Source organism: Ctenopharyngodon idella, chromosome 20, assembly GCF_019924925.1.
Source record: "Ctenopharyngodon idella isolate HZGC_01 chromosome 20, HZGC01, whole genome shotgun sequence".
NCBI lineage: Eukaryota > Metazoa > Chordata > Actinopteri > Cypriniformes > Xenocyprididae > Ctenopharyngodon > Ctenopharyngodon idella.
The window spans coordinates 27,656,588-27,676,265 of record NC_067239.1 but is presented as its reverse complement, the minus strand read 5'-3'; the positions used below and the strand labels follow the sequence as shown (position 1 = coordinate 27,676,265).

The 19,678-nt window shown below is 35.1% G+C and overlaps 1 protein-coding gene across 2 annotated transcripts; it reads right to left on the bottom strand.

The window, feature by feature from the left end:
* Positions 1–569: 569 nt before the first annotated feature.
* clic5b (chloride intracellular channel 5b) lies at positions 570–19,454 on the bottom strand. Of its 2 annotated transcripts, none has more exons than XM_051875718.1 (6): positions 18,838–19,454; positions 6,020–6,129; positions 5,481–5,606; positions 4,896–5,002; positions 3,076–3,257; positions 570–2,642 (listed from the first exon to the last, which is right to left on the bottom strand). In XM_051875718.1, exons 1-6 carry the CDS (start codon positions 19,342–19,344, stop codon positions 2,478–2,480), a joined length of 1,197 nt encoding a protein of 398 aa, XP_051731678.1. In that variant the 5' UTR covers positions 19,345–19,454; the 3' UTR covers positions 570–2,477. The 2 variants fall into 2 exon arrangements, with proteins under 2 accessions (XP_051731678.1, XP_051731679.1); XM_051875719.1 differs by lacking the exon at positions 18,838–19,454 and adding an exon at positions 10,630–10,859.
* Positions 19,455–19,678: the final 224 nt, after the last annotated feature.

Sequence of the window (19,678 nt, the reverse complement as noted above, 5' to 3'; positions counted from 1 at the left end):
CGGGCACAGGTCTTGGGAGACTTTTGAGGCTCTTTTAAGGAAAAATAGAGACAGGCTTGGATGGCTTTTGGCCATAATGAGAGAGTGGAAGTAAAGGGAGAGCTTTGATCCATGGCCTGAAAGCTCATGTTTAAATCTGTTAGCAGACATCACTCATCTTTGCCCAAGGATGAAACGACCAGATCAAAGTAGGTTTCTTTGCATTTAATGGACAATGAAACCCAGTTTAGATGTCTGTGACATACCATCAGCTAACGTAATGGCTCTATCATCACGTTAAGTAAATATACAGTATATACCTTATATATATATATATATATATATATATATCATCTTCATAAATGTATCTAGGCAGATAGACAGATAGATCTAGTTCAATGACATCCAAATACATTTTCTGAGTGGCTTAAGTGTCCAAACACACTCAGAATGATCTAGAAACCTAACCGCAAAATTAGCACTCATCATTCAATTACAATAAATATCCATTTCCTTAGAAACGGCTCCATAAAACGGTATCAATTAGCAAAAACGTGTGCGCAGGGAAAAAGAAATAATGCAAGTCAAACTGTGAAAATATTATTTTATTCATAGAGCTTCATTCGGAATAGGCCTCTCTGGCGCCACACTCTCATTTCATATCAAACGCTTGTCCAAACCACACAAGAGCAGGAGCTCCACAAGGACCTATCATGGGCCCTATGATATTCCAGCAGTGTTAAGTGGAGAGGAGGAGACCTGGACGGACGCCCGATCAGATTTCCTTATTCTCCATTTCGGTGGACCGCTGTGTGTCGTGAATCTCCTTTCCACCTCAGCTCATTAATTTCCCATAAACGGGGTTGTGAATAAATATTTAAGTATGATATATCCAGCGTTGATTGATGTTAAACACTTTGAGATAAGACAAAATGATATGAGTTCTGAGAAATAACAGAGGAAAGTCTGAACAACTTGTACTTTACAAAGAAATTACATGAGGCAGTGAAGAATTGAGAATTTTTTGTAAACCGTTTACGGAAACTCTGTTAGTGGCTTTTAATAAGTAATAAAAGAGCAGGATATTTAGCTAGAAATGATCATTAACAGCATTAATATGCTGTATTTGCCACACTGCATTTCTTCTAATGAAGGCACATATTAAATTAGATCCTCATTAAATCATTCATTTAGTGCGCATTCAGAAAACAAAAACCTATGAAACACGTACAAAAACCAGAAATCATATTTGATTAGTTTTAGAAGCTGCTTAGGACAGACCAACTTTTCTGCTTTAAGTTTATCCTGCAGCTCACATTAGATCTTTGCATGCATTATACACAAATAATAATAACAACATAACGGAATGCAATATTAGAAGTGAAAGTGAGCAAGCTTGTTCAACTGTCATGTACGTATGACTGATAAAAAAATCAGAGAGGTTATGTAATGCTCTGATCCTTGAGTACTGGGACAAGGCAGGTTAAACACAAAAAAGTTTACACTAACATTTACAAGTTTGAGATTAGTAAGTTTTTTAAAAGAGAAATTAATACTTTCATTCACCATTAAATTGATCAAAAGTGACAGCAAAGACTTTTACATTGTTAAAAAGCATTTCTTTTTCAAATAAATCCTTTTGAACTTTCCATCCATCAATCCAGAAAAAATGTATCACAGTTTCCTTAAAAATATGAAGCAGCACAACTGTTTTCAACATTGATAATAATAAGAAATGTTTCCTGAGCAGCAAATCAGCCTATTAGAATGATTTCTGAAGGATCATGTGACACTGAAGACTGGAGTAATGATGCCAGAAATTCAGCTCTGCAATTACAGCATTTTAAAATATAATAAAATAGAAAAAAAGTTATTATATATGGTAATAATATTTCACGATATTACTGCTTTTACTGTATTAACAATTGCAGCCTTGGTGAGCATAAAAACATTTTTTTTTTTTTAAATCTTACCAACTTCAACATTTTGAGCGGCAGTTTATGTATCAAAAATATTTTGGATCAATTAGTGATCATATTTGATTCATTCTGATGCAGTGGAACATGTTTTGTCCCATATCTCAAGAATCAGTGCATGATATGATAAATAGAAGGAAACAAGAAGAACTGTTGTCTATGCTGAAAAAAAGAACAGAAAAAAGTAATGTGAAGTCTCTTTAAATAGAGACAACAGCAAAGTTGCTTAGGACGATATTTATATGAGCAACAGATAAATGAGAGCTGGTAAGTATGGGCTGATATTTTGGATTCACATCTGAGTCGCAGTTCTCACAGACAGGCAAATGAGGTGTTTCATAATTACTGTATATCAGAGCACCAGTCCTTAATTCAATGGATGATTGATTATCAGGGCCCTGGATGAAAGAAACTACTAACTTGTAGTTTGGGATCAATAGTTTTGAATTACATGGAAAACATCATCTTTTCCCAAAGAAAATATCTACCCCAAGTCTGGTTGAGTCAAATTTGTTGATCCGTTTACTTCTTCAGCCTCTTAGCCACATCCTGATATGCCATTTCGATCTCGTTGTCTGCGGCACAAGTGTTGGTGAACTCTTCTTGTGCATACGCGCTGTTCAGATAACGCCACACTCCTGTCAAATCGCTGGAAATGTCATAGTTACGATATTTCTTGGCAACGACCTGCAAAAAAATGGATGGAAAAATAGAGCAATGAAAATAATTCAGTTTAAAAAGAAATGTAACCTACATTTGAAGATGCTTTTAATTTGACTTCTGTTTATGCACCGCTGTATCTATACGCTGAGAGGCCTTTTCACACCAAGAAGAGATACACAGCTTTCTTTTTAAGAGTGTAACATGCATTATTATGGATGGAGGTTTTGCTGATAGCATAGCCCCCTGCTGGTAAATGCTATAACTACACCATATGGCAGCAAACAGCATCTTTTCTATTGACTGTCCTCCATGAGTCCAAATTTCCACCAAAATTGCCATTGTGATGAATGAGATGCTAACGGATAACTCTCTCCAGGTATTGCAGACCTCCTTGGTTACCCCCCAAACACTGCAGGCCATCTGCTAGTGACAAGTCCCCTTCAGCGGTTCAGCTCACCTTCACTATGTGGAGCTTTGGCAGCAGGTTGCAGTCTGCCAGAGTCAGATCGTTCCCGTCCAGGAACTTGCGGTTGGAGACCTTCTCCTCCTCCATGCTGTCGGCATCTACCTCATCAGGCAAGGCACTGTTCAGGTAGTCGTCCAGCTTCTTGAGTGCCTTTGTCAAACCCTTCTCCAGAGCTAACAAAACATCACACTTCTTTTTAATTACCAGTGTTTTTGCACAGTATTTGATTGTAAAATCAGTTGCCAAGAATTCTGAAAACATAACATGTAGGAAGACATATCATGGCCATATTCCAGGATGACAAAGCCAAAATTCATCAGGCTCAAATTGTGAAAGAATGGTTGGGAGGGAGCATGAAGAATCATTTTCACACATGAATTGAGTCCAGACCTTAAATTCATTGAAAGTCTTTGGCATGTGCTGGAGTAGACTTTACAGAGTGCTCACCTCTTGCATTGTCAATACAAGATCTTAACCAAAAAAATGATGCACCTCTTGATGGAAATAACATCACAACATTTATTTCCATCAAGAGGTGCATCAATTTTTGAGTAAAAATTTGTAAAATTGCGTGAAATGATTGTGTGAAAATGATTCTTCATGCTCCCTCCTAACCATTCTTTCACATTTTGAGCCTGATGAATCTTGACATTGTCATCCTGGAATATGGCCATGATGTGTCTTCCTACATGGTTGTTTAAGAAATGTAAAGCTACACACTCCATCAATTAGGGTTAGAAGAACTGTTCCCAAACATATAACATGCTAGAAACATAATAATCACTGTAATAATGATCCAATCATAGACTTTAAATCCAAACAGCGACTTTTTTCTTTTTGGCTGGGCAGTAAATATATTGGTGACCATATGAGATTTGGTCAATATTAATGTTTTTAAATATTGGTGTTATTCTGATTAGTTTGATATTGGAAGCACGTGTTTTTTTCAATGTTATAATATTAATACAATATATAATATTTAATATTATATACACTATCATTCAAAAGTTTCTGTAAAATGTTTTGGGTTTTTTTTATGTTTTTGAAAAAGATTTATTTTATGCTCATGAAGGCTCCATTTATTTGTTAAAAATACAGTAAAAACAGTAATAATGTGAAATATTATTATAATTTAAAATAACTCTTTTCTATTTTAATATATTTTAAAATGTAATTTATTCATTTCTTATTATCAATATAGAAAACAGTTCTGCTTAATATTTTTGTGGAAATCATTCAGGATTCTTTGAATAGAAAGTTCAAGAACAGCATTTATTTGAAATAGAAATCTTTTGTAACTTTATAAATGTCTTTATACTGTCACTTTTTATCTATTTAATGCATCTTGCTGAAAGAAGTATTATTTTCTTTAAAAAAATGTTCTGGCCCCAAACATTTGAAAGGTAGTGTAAATATTAAATATTTCTATACAATAAATTCGTTTTTTTTTTATTATTATTATTATTATTATTAAAAAGTATTTTCTTTGTCTGCCAGGTTTCATATGTACATTGTTTAAATTCTGGCAAAACTGCAAATATTTATAATATCAGCCATCATAGGTTATTGCCTATTGACCACAACAAAAATTCTAGTTATCATATCAGCCAAAATGTCAATATTGGCAGATCCCTACTGAAAACATGACCACTAGTCAGAATTTAGTGGTAAAATACGTAGGTATGTTTACAGCACAATGGATTCCATATAGAGTTAACCGAATTTAACTTTGCCCTGTTTCAGTGTACTGACCAAAACACAATATATCCATTCATTCATTCAATCAGTTTGATCCAGTTTGACATGCATACCTTCATTCGCATCTGGCTTTGTGTTTTTTATGAAAGCTGAGAACTTTGCAAATATGTCATTCCCAGCTGTGTTTGACTCCCTGTTCCTGGCTGCAAGTTTGGGGTACCTTGGACACAAGGAAAGGTACATAGAAAAACATGTGTCAGTATTCTTTACAGTTCTAGTTCACAGTGGTTTAATGTGATGTTTAATACAATATACATTACAAAGGGGGAAAAAAATCCTTAGAGCTGCGGTTCTTAACGGGTGGGTTGTGACCTAAAAATGGGTCGTAGGCCATGGACAATGGTAGGCAATGGTAAAAAAAAAAAAAAAAAAAAAGATTAATAAAATAATAAAATAGATAATAAAAAAATTAAAATTAAATTTTGATAACTTGTCCTATTCATTTTCACAGGCTGTGATGCTTGCTAGCTACGCCATTCTTAGTAATATAAATAGATTTAAAGGTTTGATGTTTGTTTACTTTTGTATGCTAAACAATTTTGGTGCTGTGTTTGGGTCCTGAAGCAAAACCAGTTGAGAACCGCAGGTTTAGAGTTTCTATACAGCCATCTCAAGTGTATTTGTAAAAATGAGCTTACTTTGGTGGTGCCAAAACCTCCTCCAGGAACTCCTCGATCTTGTTAATGTCTGTCTTCACCTCACCGTTATAGGTCAGGAAAGGAGGGTGAGTGCCTGGAGCCAAATTGTGCAAATCAGCTGGTTTCCTGAACAAAAAAAAAATTATATATTTTATGAATCTCTTCATTTTATTAGTATTACTCAACCAGCTCTTGCACTACAGAAAAATGTAGATAGATTCTTTTTAAATTAGATTAGATTCTTTTTCTTTTAACTTCACTTTTTCCATTCTTTTTATTTTTCATTTTCATATTTGCAATGAATACAATTTTGAACTATATTTTCTGGATTAAAAATGGATTATTATATTTTAACAATATCAATGTTTAATAACCTAGAACTGTCTGCATATACATATACTACTTTTTTTTTTTTTTTTAGGTTTTTCCATTTTAATGTCCAATCAAAATGTTATTGAATAACATAAACGTGGCATTTGTTACTGATATTTACTATGCAGATTTCATGTCATTAGATCTCAGATTAATAAAGTTCTCACCTCTTGAGGTCGACAGTGGTGACGTTGAAGACCACACCTTTGAGCCAGAGGATCATGAAGAGGCGTTGGGAGAACGGACAGTTTCCGATGCTCTCGCCATCACAACCAGCCTACAAACACAAAGATACATCTTTACATATATATCACCTCCTGCTATCAGTAAGTCTTCATTTATCTTAATGTCAGGTAACATGTTTGAGACCAGTCCTTATGTTCTAGAGGGAAGAGAGTGAATTGAGAATAATGATAAAGTGTCATAGCGCCCCCTGCTGCTGCTTTAATGTTTTGATAGACATTGAGAAAAGAGTTTACCTGAAGTCAAACTACAAGGAAATTTTTAAGTAAATTTGTAAAAAGCCTTTATTTAGTCATGGCTTAGGCAATTAAAATCAGTTAACCACACATCAATGCCCTATGGGTAACACTTTACTTAAAGCCTTTATATGTAATGCATTATAAAGGTATTTTTGATGCCTTGTAATGCACCTTATAATGCATCGTATGTTCTCATGAATAATTGTAACCACAATTATAATACCTATAATTATAATTGAACACCTTTAGAAAGTATAATGCATTAAAACACATGACAAACAGACAATTTCAGATGTAACAAGGAATTTGCAAATATTATAATGCATTTTAAGTTTGGTTACATTTATTCATGAGAACATACAATGCATTATAATGTACATTATGAATACCTTTATAATGCATTATACATAAAAGCTTTAAGTAAAGTGTAAAAGGGACAGTTCACTCAAACCTGTAAGACTTTTGTTTATCTTCGGAACACAATTGCAGATCTTTTTGATGAAATCTGAGAGATTTCTGTCCCTCTATAGACAGCTATGCAACTGACACTTTGACACTTCGAAAAGTTCATAAAGAGATTGTAAAACTAATCCATATGTATTGAGCAGTTTAGTCCAAATTTTCTGAAGAGACTTGAATGCTTCATATGATAAACAGATTTAATTTAGGGTTTTATTCACATATAAACATTGATCAGTGAACATAAACCGACACTGCTTGACACACGAAAACAAACCTCTTCCAGAAGGTCAAATGTGCTGCATAACACGAGAACGAACCTCATTGGTTCTCACACGTCAATCAAACATGATTGAGCTTCCGTTTACCACAACTGATGTGTGAGTTGGTGAATGTTTAAATGTGATTAAAAGCCTAAATTCAATCTGTTCATCATATAAAGCGATTGTGTCTCTTCAAAAAATGTGGACTAAACCACTCAATTCATATGGATTAGTTTTATAATTTCTTTATGAACTTTTTAAAGAGTCAAAGTGGTAGTTATGTAGCTGTCTATGGAGGGACAGAAATCTCTCAGATTTCATCAAAAAGATCTTCATTTGTGTTCCGTAGATGAACGAAAGTCTTACGGGTCTGGAACGACATGAGGGTGAGTAATTAATGACAATTTCCATTTTTGGGTGAACTAACCCTTTAACAATCTATGTTCTGTATTAAAGGTACAGTAAGTGATTTCTGAAAAATACTGTTGATATTTGAAATCAACCCAAACAAATACACCCCTCCCTTCATTGCTCCGCCCCCAAAATGCACAAACACGCAATGCAAGATTAGATGTCTTAATGGATGGATGTCTGAAGCAGAGCAAAATAATGTTTTGTGAAAAATAAAGCGAAGACGATGAACAAATGACAAGGAAGAGCAAAAAATGAACATACAGTACACAAGAGAATATAAAAGTGAGAATGCACACCAACTCCAGCCAAACAATGACACTCAAAACTGTCCTGTTACTATAGCTAACATCACAACAACAGTTTCTGTGAAACACTGCAAAACCAATGTTACTCATGTATAGAGCAGAATAAACTCAACCTTGGCACCCGTTTTCAGGCCTTCCCGCTTAGGTCTCTCCAGCGCTGGAAAGCTTTTCAAATATTACTGCAAAATATACTGACATTTTCTCTTTTGTAATGTCTCTCAGCCATCTCTTTTTCTTCAAATCTCCCTCTTGCTCACTCTCTCTCCTCCCACATTATAAGTGGACACGCCCCCTACTGCTGATTGCTACAAGTATGTTGTAGTGCTTGGGTCCGACCCACTTTCAATAGCATTTTTCAGAAATGTGTATTTGTAATTCAGAAATCACTTACTACATGTAAATATATGAATACCTAATCTCAGAAGACATACGAGAGGTTTTCCAATAATTGAAATGTATTGCAGGTGAGCTGTGTTCCTTGAAATGATAAAAATATGTTGTTGTTATTATTATTATTATTATTATTATTTCTTGTGTTTTGCTTAGATACAAACAATTTCACTCAAAAACTCATAGTGTTTTGTTTTGTACATTATTTTGTACAATGGTACAAATTATACCTGTGGTTTGGTGGGATTTTGTTAAAACCTACAAAACAGTTTTAACCATAAAATTATTAGGGCTAAATAATTCATCCTTATTCATAATTTCGTGAAGTAAATGCCTTAACACATTGTTACTTTTTTTTTAATTCAGGAACAAAAAAAATATAATTTAGTTTATTTACAATTAAACATTTTTTTTAAGTTAATATTGTACTTTTGTTTAACACATTTTATTTATTTATTTATTTATTTTTTACAAAAACTCTTTTTAGATCATTAGATTGGCAGACCCCTGCAGTACCGCCATTCACCCCATAGAGGTCGCAGTCTCCCTTTTAAAAAACTCTGCCTTTAGGCTAGACGCTACTAAATTGGGACAAGCACCAGGAACAATTGTGCTTATGCTCATTTTAAAATCAATTTAAATGTGAAATTTTTGGTTTTTTTAATTACTCAAAAATTTGTATTACAAATATACAAATTATACAGTTACTCTAATTGAGCTTATTCTGTGATAAACACTAAAGTCCCTCATTATGGAGAGTATAAATGACCCCAATGCAAATGTCATTCACACTGCTACTGTACATCTCTGCAGTAGAATAGATCAGGTGTCCCAAAACAGTGGCAACGCTAGTATGAGACCAGCTATAGCTTACACTGTGACATAATACCCAGCACAATATGAATTATGCACACTGCATTCATTAACCACAGTCCTGGATGTGAGAAGAACATGAGGAGCGTACTGTCAAATATATAATAGGTATACCAAAACCGCTAGTGAAAATACTTTTGTTGCATCTTTTCTAATTTAATACAGTTTATTTTATTACAAGGTTTGAAAGGAATCAAAAGAGACAATGCATTGCATAACACAGTCAGATAAATGAGGCAGATGGTATGTGAAAGGTCAGGACACTTCCAGTTCCACTCATCTGTCCATTCTGGCAAATTCAGAGCAGACAGAGGACTGGAAGCAGAACAATGAGCAGCTACAATCTAGAATGTGCAGGACAATAGGCCGGTTTGCTATAGGACCGGTTGCTCTGTTGGACGGCAGTTCAGGGCTGTAAACAGACCGGGGTGTGACTGACTGACAATGCCTTGTGTTCAGTATTTATGCTGTTAAATACAAAGATTAGTGCCTGTATGAGGATTGTTTGTTTCAAACATTTTCTTTTTTATTTAATTATTTAAGTTGCTTCAGTATAGCTGCCATTGGCACATGAGATGCATCCTCCAATTTAATCAAATGACTTTCATCATAATTGCTTTGTCAGTGTATGCATATGTTTGCTTTCTCATAAGTGAATTTGCAGAAGCTATCAATGATAGCCGCCTACAAATATTATTATACATTGCTGACATTTCACATATTGTTCAGATCTAATACATTTGTTGCATTATTTGCAATGATGGAGATTACTTTTAAAAACTATATTTATTTTATATTTGTGTGTGATGAAAACAAATTGTAGTCTAATAATGGTTGCAGATCTTATGTCTACCTTTTTTGTGTTGGGCCCACTAAGGGTTAAAAACAAAGACAAAATCTAGGTGTGCATGATATATATTGGTACCATATTGGTTATTGGACAATATTATTGTATTTAATAATATTTTTATAGTCAGTATTTTTTATTTAAATTTATAGGTGTTAGTATTAAAAATGTATTGACCAATTTTGAATATTTAATTCTGCATGCTTATTTCCTTCATAAAGTTATCTTAAATCTTTAAAAACACCAATAATTAAATTTAATAAGACTGTTAAATGAAATCTTTAGCAAATCCATTTTTCATACTGTACATTATATATGTTGTGTCACTTTTAGCATTTGAAATGCCAGATTTTAGTTTTCAGTGTTTTATTTTTAATTAGTATAAAATAGTATGTTTTATTTGGACAAAACAGTATTATTTTCAGCCATTTATCAGTTATTAGCCACAACATAAATAGAATTATTAGCTTATTGGTATGGGCCAAATTTGTAATATCATTGCATCTCTGAAAAAAAAAAAAAAATCAGAATGCGAAGTATATTAGGGTATATTAATCTGTAAACCAATGTGCGAGAACTACTGGCATTCAAACATCACTCTACTTACAACCTGGTCATGGCCCTAGTCAAATATGCACATGTTACTCTAGAACAACTATTGAGTTACACTGACATCACAAGAGCTTCAGAACTCCATAAAAATGCCTTTACTTCTGCGTACTCTAATGCTAGATTTTTCCTTACCTTGACAAATAACTCAATATCAGGTTCTTGACCGTCTCCCATTGTAGACACTTTTGATTCAGGTACCTCTTGTGATCTGTCACCTACATCCTCCCAGCAGTATTTTGCAGATATTTTGGGGTAAATGTCAACATTTACCCTCGCTCACTTAAATTCTGTTTGTTCTGTTCTTGACGGGCAGCCAATGGCACTAGGTGTTGTGATGTTAGCTCAAACCCAGATGAAAGGTGAATCTAGCTCTCTCCCAAATAGGGATGATGTAAAAGAGAAGGAATAGGTGAGAGGCTTTAGTTGGGGGTGGAGCTTTACTTTGCCCCGCCCCTGCCACAAATAGCTCTGATGAGCTTGAGTGACAGATGAGAATACACCAGAACTATGATGTTGAGAGATGACCTTGAAACATCTATGGAGATTTACATTTTAAAACGGGCACTCGATTCAGTATATTTAGTTCATGCATATATATTACATGTAAACACAGACAATTCATGAATTTCTCATCAAAAAGATAAATAAGCTCCTTGTAAATAAGCTTCTTGTTTAGAGTCTCGCCACTAAACTCGTGCGCCATCTTGTCCCTGTATAACTATGTGACATGTTCATGGCCCAGAAACTCAAGAGTAGAGGAATGAGCCGCATGCATTTTTAATGCAGTCCAAGTCACAGGCAGCACGCTGGCAGGCAACGGCAGGTTATATTTGATCATCATGTGGTGCCCAGGAGAATAAGATTCCCTGTTAAATATTTTATGAGCTGGCTTTGGTTTATAGCGCGAATTTGCGTTCAAAGTTTTCGGACGTGACTGATATGAACCTGTGAAATGAAGAATACTCATTTGGCTTCTTAAAATATAGCCGACTATCCTAGATATGAGTGAAAATGATATGTGAATACTCAACAAGTAAACCACCATTACTATGTGTGGCCCATTTTTTTAGCTTCAGAATTTTAGCAGTGACTGTGGTTAAACTTTTACATGCGTAGTGCATTACAGTGCAACTTCTCTCCAATATTGCATGCACCTCTAGTGATACTGTGACATTTTCAGGTAACACACATACTGACAAAACGTTCAATCTTGAATGTTCTGAAAGCCGTTTTGGATAAATATGTTGCCAAATGATAAAATAAAAATGTAATAGACAATATGCAGTTAAAGGAATGGTTCACTTTCAAGTGAAAATTGCCCCAAGCTTGACTCACCCTCAAGCCATCCTAGGTGTATATGACTTTCTTCTTTCTTGATGAACACAATCAGAGTTATATTAATAAATATCCTGACGCATCCAAGCTTTATAATGGCAGTGAACGGGATTGACGAGCATGAGCTGAAGAAAGTGCCTCCATCTACATCTATCTATCATAAACATACTCCACACAGCTCCGGGGGGTTAATAAAGGCCTTCTGAAGCTAAGAGAAGCTTGAGGTAATTTTCATTTGAAAGTGAACTAATTCTTTAAGATAGACTATTGACACCTGTTGGTATTATATAATACAACATTAGTCAGTAATTAACTGCTTAGAGGCTGCAGTCTTTAGCCTCCTTGTTAGCGCACCCACCTCCCACACTGGAGACCCGGGTTTGAAGCCCGCACAGAGCAGGGCGGGAGATTTAGGGGGGTGAGTGTAACAGAGGCCAGCTAGTAAGAGCTGTGCAGATAAACCTCACTCCCCTTGCCTCAAGAGGCGCACTAGCAACTGACATTAGAGGCTGCAGTCTTTAGCCTCCTTGTTAATGTGCCCACAGAGCCTGAGCTTGATCCCAATCTAACATCTCTGGAGAAACCTGAAAATGTCTGTCCACCGAAGGTATCCATGCAACCTGACTGAGCTTGAGAGGATCTGAGGAGAAGAATATAGCAAAGTTTCTCAGGGGAGCGTGAAACATTTGCGAGGGAACACAAAGGTTTTGCGAGCAAACGCAAAGTTTCTCTGGAAAACAAAACATTTGCGAGAGAACACAAAAGCATTGACTTACTATTTTTCCTCCCATCTCATATTTCCACCACCATCTACTTAAGGATGAGTAGTGATTAGAAACAACACACTACAACTGCTGTGTCTTATTAAAATGATCCTGCTAAATGGTCTGTCTTAAATCTCATTATATTATGCTTTTACATCTTATTAAGGGCCCTAGTAATAAAGTCGTTGAATATGAATTGAATATGGACATTATTAACATCATCACACTCTAGGAAAAGAATGTGTGAGCTAAAAGCAGAAAGATGCATTGGCATTTTATCAAAGTCAGCTAAACAGCCCTCTCTACTGGAAGAAATTACAATATTCATGGTACAATGTAGGATGCAGTTTTAAGCGGTAAATTATTTTCCTCCTTTTTTAAAATATACTGTCTATATATACTGTAAATATATGCATGACTATTCATAGCAAGTAACAATGATTCACTGTTGTTGTAAATTAAACCGGACACAGGAAAGACTAACAGTGGCTTAACATACAGTAAATTCCCAGTAAAATATATTTTGTTAATCACTTTTTGATGTAAAAGCAAATAGATTTAATTTACTAGTTATTCAAACGCCCTATAACCTCAGGTTACTTCACTGATGTGTCCAAGTGCATTATAAGATCACCTTTCACCTTAGATGCGTTGGAATAGGAGTTAATTAATGCCAGTGAATGAAGAGATTCAGAGTGACTCCAATGAAATATTCTCAGTAACAGAGATACCCTTAGCATGAGTCTCAAACTGAGCCACCTTTTTTTCCATGGCTCAGTTCCCAACAGGATCAGTGTAATCACTGCAGTGAATATTTAACTTCTGCATGGTACACATTTGCTGGAGTGTTTTGGCTGAGCCAAGTTGTTTTCTTTATGGCCTATATAAGGCCCTTTCACACCAAGAACTGATAACTATAAAGATAACTATAATCATAACTATATTAGCGTCCACACTAATGGACAATATTGTTCTGTTTATTATAAGTGCGTGCTGCAGTTTTGTCGGCTGCCGCTTTAAATGCTCAAGCTGTTTAAAGCCTCAAGCTCTTTAAAGGAGGAGGGATTCTGATTGGCTGTCAATGATATCATTCATCAGCTGGAAAAAAGGTCGTTCTAAAAGTGATTCCAACGATATTGTTTCTCTGTGCCGTTATCTTTATAGTTGTGGTGTGGACTCTGGCCGTTATCGTCCTTGGTGTAAACGGGCCCTTAAAGGGTTAGTTCACCAAAAAATAAAAATTCTGTCATTAATTACACACCCTCATGTCGTTCCAAACCCGTAAGACCTTTGTTCATCTTCGGAACACAAATTAAGATATTTTTGATGAAATCCGATGGCTCAGTGAGTCCTCCATTCTCAGCAAGACAATTAACACTTTCAGATGCCCAGAAAGCTACTAAAGACATATTTAAAACAGTTCATGTGACTACAGTGGTTCAACCTTAATATTGTCACCATTATGTTCTGTTTATGGACTTTCTGTTTGTTGTCATTCCTGTCTCGTGTTCCCTGTTCCACATTGCCACCACTCATCAGTCACCATGGACACTAACAATCTTCACAGCTGTCTGTCATTTACCTTTGTGTATTTAAGTTCCAGCCTGAGTTCAGTTCATTGTCCAGTATTGTCAAATATTTGCTGTCGCCTGTCTGGGATTTATATTAAACTTTGTTGTATTGAACTTGAATCTTCTGCCTTCGTCTGAATCCCTGCAAGTATGTGACAAATATTATGAAGCGATGTGAATACTTTTTGTGCGCTAAACAATATCTAATGATGGGCGATTTCGAAACAAAAGATTTGTAAAGGAATGAAGCAGTGTTTTGAAATCGCCCAGTCACTAGATATTGTTGAATAAAGTCGTTATTTTGTTTTTTTGGCGCACAAAAAGTATCCTTGTCACTTCATAACATTAAGGCTGAACCAGTGTAGTCACATGAACTGTTTTAAATTTCTGGGCATTGAAAGTGTTAATTATCTTGCTGGTAATGGAGGCCACACTAAGACATCGGATTTTATTAAAAATATCTTAATTTGTCTTCCGAAGATGAATGAAGGTCTTACGGGTGTGGAACAACATGAGGGTGAGTAATTAATGACAGCGTTTTCATTTTTCATTAAAGTGGTTTCAGTGAGACTCAGGAAACAATACTGATGCAACTGTACCCTTTTTAATAACAAGAGTAGACAAACTGTAAACATAAGAAGTTTTAATTATGTCAATATTGAATCTAATCATTAACCACCAATATCTGTAACATTTAAAGGTGGCTATGTCAATTTAAATCATAATCATCTGCCTTCAGCAGGTCATTGTGGTGTTTAAGCACAGCCAATAAGATTAAACTCATAACCAAGGCCAATATTTACTTGACAAATGCTGTTTTGTTAGCAATCATTTATGTGAGTTCTCTTTCAGACTTTGTAACGAAAGCGGTCTGATGTTGTGCTACTCAACAACAACTTACACTCTTTTATTCCTTCTTTTTTATGACTATATGTGGCAATAAAATAGTTATGTAATGTTTGAATTGTTCCTAAGGGTTTCTTAAGGACAAAACCTTTATCATGCTATGTTCACTGGTGCATCCATGTCAGTGTATCTCATTTTCAATCATGAACCGATAAAAATAAAATTCTTTTTGATGCCATTGTTGGTGTGATATGTTTGTCATGGAATGTGATATAAGCATGAACATGAGCCTGAATCACAGTTGCTCAGTCGGCTGAGTGACCGTGTCATGTACACAGATTAAATTGTTCCTCAAGTCAGGAGTTCATCCTGGTTTCCATGACTGTACGGAACCCCAAGTTAATGATTATTCATATTGCCTGTCACAGTGAACCTTTCAAAGAAAAATGAACGGTGACGCAATCAGTTCAGGAGGTCTAACTACTGACATACACAGGCTGTGAACAAGCACAGAAACTTTTGAAAGCTCTGTTGAAGTTAATGATCAAGAGGAAAATGGTATCTGAATGAATCAAACCAATCTTTTCTGTAAGTTTTAGGCCATTGTGCTTAACATTGATTTTTATCTACCGAATCATTAACTGCTTGAGATATTTACATCCATAACTTCTTTTAAGAGCATTTCAGTCTTTTTTTTTTTTTTTTTGCGTCATATAATGCCACCTTTACAAGATGTAAAATAAGTCTCTGGTGTCCCCAGAGTGTGTATGTGAAGTTTTAGCTCAAAATACCCCACAGATCATTTTTTATAGCATGTTAAATTTGTCACTTTGAGGGTGAGCAAAAACGCTGTTTTGGTGTGTGTTCCTTTAAATGCAAATGAGCTGCTGCCCTCAATAAGAGGACGGAGTTTCAAGAGCTGCGTTAGCAGCGCCGATTACCTCACACAGACCAGCCTGGTCTCATTGTTAATACGTAGGTATTAATACGTAACTTTCAAAGACACAAAACGTACATTTTTGTACGTTTAGAAAGGTGCTAAAACGTACAATATTGACGTAATTATGGCACTAAAACGTAAAAATACTTACGCTTTTACAGCGAAAAAACGTAAAATATTTACGTATCTTTCATGTCATAAAGATATATGTATAATTTCCATTTTATCGTTTTGTAGATAAATGTAAGATCCCTAAACCCCATCCCGAACCTAAACCTACCCATTTTATACAGAATGTTAAAAGAATAAAACATAAAGAACAGAAATGTGTAGGAAAATGACCATTTTAGTAAAAATATAACATTAAAACGATATTTTGAGCCACTAATCCTACACCTACCCCTAAACCTACCCATAACCATTTCTTTAAACTACCTACTGTTATAAATAAAAGAATGACAGATAAACAAGCGTAATCACAATAATTTATTTTTTGGGTATAGGGTATAGGGTACAGAGCAGAATTTAACTTATTAATCCATGAAAATATGATAAATTCGGCTTCTCTCCGTGAAGGCGCGCACTCATTTCAAATGTCAATTCACTGAAACACGGCATTTCGCAATCTGTGACGAAGCAGGTGAGAACCAATGAGCGTTCGATATCAGTGCCGTAAACCATGTCGTAACGCTTCTCGAGGGTGGCGCTACTTTCAAAATTGAATCATAACGAGCGCGAGCTTTGACGGTCGCTTTTGCTGAGAATGAAGATGAAGATTGATGGATAAAGGGCTGAATTTGGATCTGTTCCTTACAAACATATGGCTTCTAAAGATTTTGAGAACAGTGAACAAATAAAATGGATGTGATTTGTGAATTTATGTTGTGCTTTGGTGTATCTTATGGTTGTATTGTCAGTCGCTGCATAGGAGAAAACGCCTTCTGTGTCTCACAGCAAACAAACTAAATATTACAAAATGGTTAAACAATTACAGAAATTTTATTCATAAGGTTTCAAATTGTAGTCTTGTTTAACATTATGTAATCCTCCGAAACGAGCAGCACAAGTCACGAACAGAAATGTTATTTCATATTATGTAGATGAGTAAACTGCTTTCAATAAATTCGACTAAAAACATCGTTAAATCATTAAAGCCACGATTTTAATATTAATACATAGGAATTAATATACATTCACACTTTACGTTACATGATTTACGTTTTTTTTTTTTTTGCTGTTAATACGTAAGTATTTTTACGTTTTAGTGCTATAAATACGTCAATGTTGTACGTTTTTGTGTGTATGAAAACGTAAGTAAATGTACGTGTGGTAGAACCACACTTTACGTAAAAATACACACGTTTTCTCATGAGATTAAGTTGCAGCGACTCACTGAAAATGTCAGAAACTGTTCAGCCTTTTATGTTCAAACCGGAGTCGGACAATGATGGAGACACTCAAGAAGAAGTGACAACATGTAGAATGCAACAGGACGTTTCTAAATGGTTAGTTGAATTTATGTAGCTGATGTGGAGTTAACTATCTTAAAGTCATTGATTAGCATATTCTGTCATCTATAAATCGCTCATGTGGGAACTGTAGTAAGATGCCTATAGAGCCAGAGAATATATGCTGCATGAAGATAGAACAGTAGTTTAGTTTAATTACGGTTATAACTTATGCTGTCATCTTGCTTTTATGACATGCTATTGCATTTGTCTTACATACTGTATTGCAATAACATGGCCTCACCCCTTTGTTTGCGTGTTCTCGGGGGCAGGGTTTATGCAAATTTTTAGGGTTAGTGATGTCACTAACCCAGGAAGAAGCTCGTTGTAGTCCCTACCAGCCCTTTGTTGTAGTCCTTAAACAGAGAATTCTTTAAAAGAAAATATCTCCCTTTGCATTGAACTTTGAGCGTCATAACTTTGCAGATGTTGTTTATGCTCAAACAGCAACATTACACACTAACTAAAGTTAAAAAAGTGAAATCATAATCAACCACCCCTTTAATGTCAAAACCGTTTTTAATTTAGATAATAATATAGTATGAATTCATGATGCAAAGAACCACTAGCCACTGTTTCCCAGATGAGGTGTGAGAGATATTGTGATTGAAATGACAATGCCACATAAAATTTAAGAAAAATTAACAAATAACAAACTAATTTCAATTTGATTAACAAATTGTGTTGTGATTATGATAATTATGAATATTATAATGTGTTATAATTTGTAATATTATTTTTTAAAAAGACTAATTTGTCTATCTTAATAATAATAGGCTAATAATAATGTGATAAAATATGAAATAAAGTGCCTAGAAGAATTTTGAGTGTGGATCACAGCTGTATTCATGTATCTTAAAAAATAAAATTAAAAACTAAATTACGCTTTATTTAATTATGTAAATATGCTTAAAAATGTATAACAAACATAAATTAAATCTAATCAAATGTCATTTAATTTGTTGTTTTGTTGTCCCAAAATATATTAATTTTATTTAATTTGGCATAAAATAAAATATAGAATTATAAGTATTTAACATCTGAGTTTATATACTAAAATTGAATTTGTTATGCGTTATTAAAAGATATAAGATTAGAGTAACCTATAATAATTTAGTAGGTAAAATAGGGTTTCAGCATAAAAATGATCAAGTGAATAATTGACATTCATTTTGTCTTCACACCGTCTTATATGGTCAAAGGTAAGCAGAAATATGACAAACCACATCACTATCACAAACCACACCCAACTGACCTTTAGACTCTAAAATATATTAACGCCAACTTTAATACTTTCTTTAAAATAAGCTAAAAAAGTTCTGGTTATGTTATGCAGTTGTCATAAATGCAGCCCTAAATAAACCAACAGCCTTTACCTTGACAAAAAGCGCGATTTCAGGCTGGGTAGGGTCGGTAACCGCAGTGGTCTCCTCCACGTCGCTGTTCTCCACGTTCTTCAAGCTGTAGTCAACTACCTCCTCAGGTTCTGGAGATGTGTCTTCTGGGAGACTGTAAGCCATAAGCAGGTCTTCGTGGACCAGTGAGGGCTGGTCATCACAAGGGTCTCCAGTTCCCTCTAAAGATGAAGACCTTCCAGACCCGTATCCATCTCCATTCTGCAGAGACGCCACCATTATCTCGCTTTCGAGCTGCTCTCCTCGTTCACTGGAGGGTGAAAGCTGAGCGTCTTCCTCAGTTGTTTCTCTCATATCCATGTAGTCTGGAGTGCTGTAGATCGGTTCCTCATGCGCGTCTTGATTCTCATATTTCGGCTCTGTGTCACTGTTTATATTCTCATACGGCTTCTCATATGGCTTCTCATATATGTTTTCGGTCCTCTCGTTGATTTGTTCATATATGTTTTCTTGGACGTTTGTGGCCATGATTAAAGCTCGTCCAGAACTTTGGAGAAGTGCGAGGACGTCTGGAGAAATGGGAAAGTCAAACCTCAGCGCTCACCTGTTGCAGCGGAAGATGACAGATCACTTATAAATGAACTTTGCTCGATGACTGTCATAAAATGTGAGCAGTAAATAAGTGGCTCCCCGCTGGGTCTTCATATCCTCTTGAGATACCAAAAAATGTTGGCTTTTTTTCATATATATTAGCTACATTTTTATTTACTTTATGTATATAAGTTCAACACTAGGCCACAAATCATAATGGCCACACCCTAAACGTTTTGTATGACACAAAATCTTATCCAGCAGAGATTAA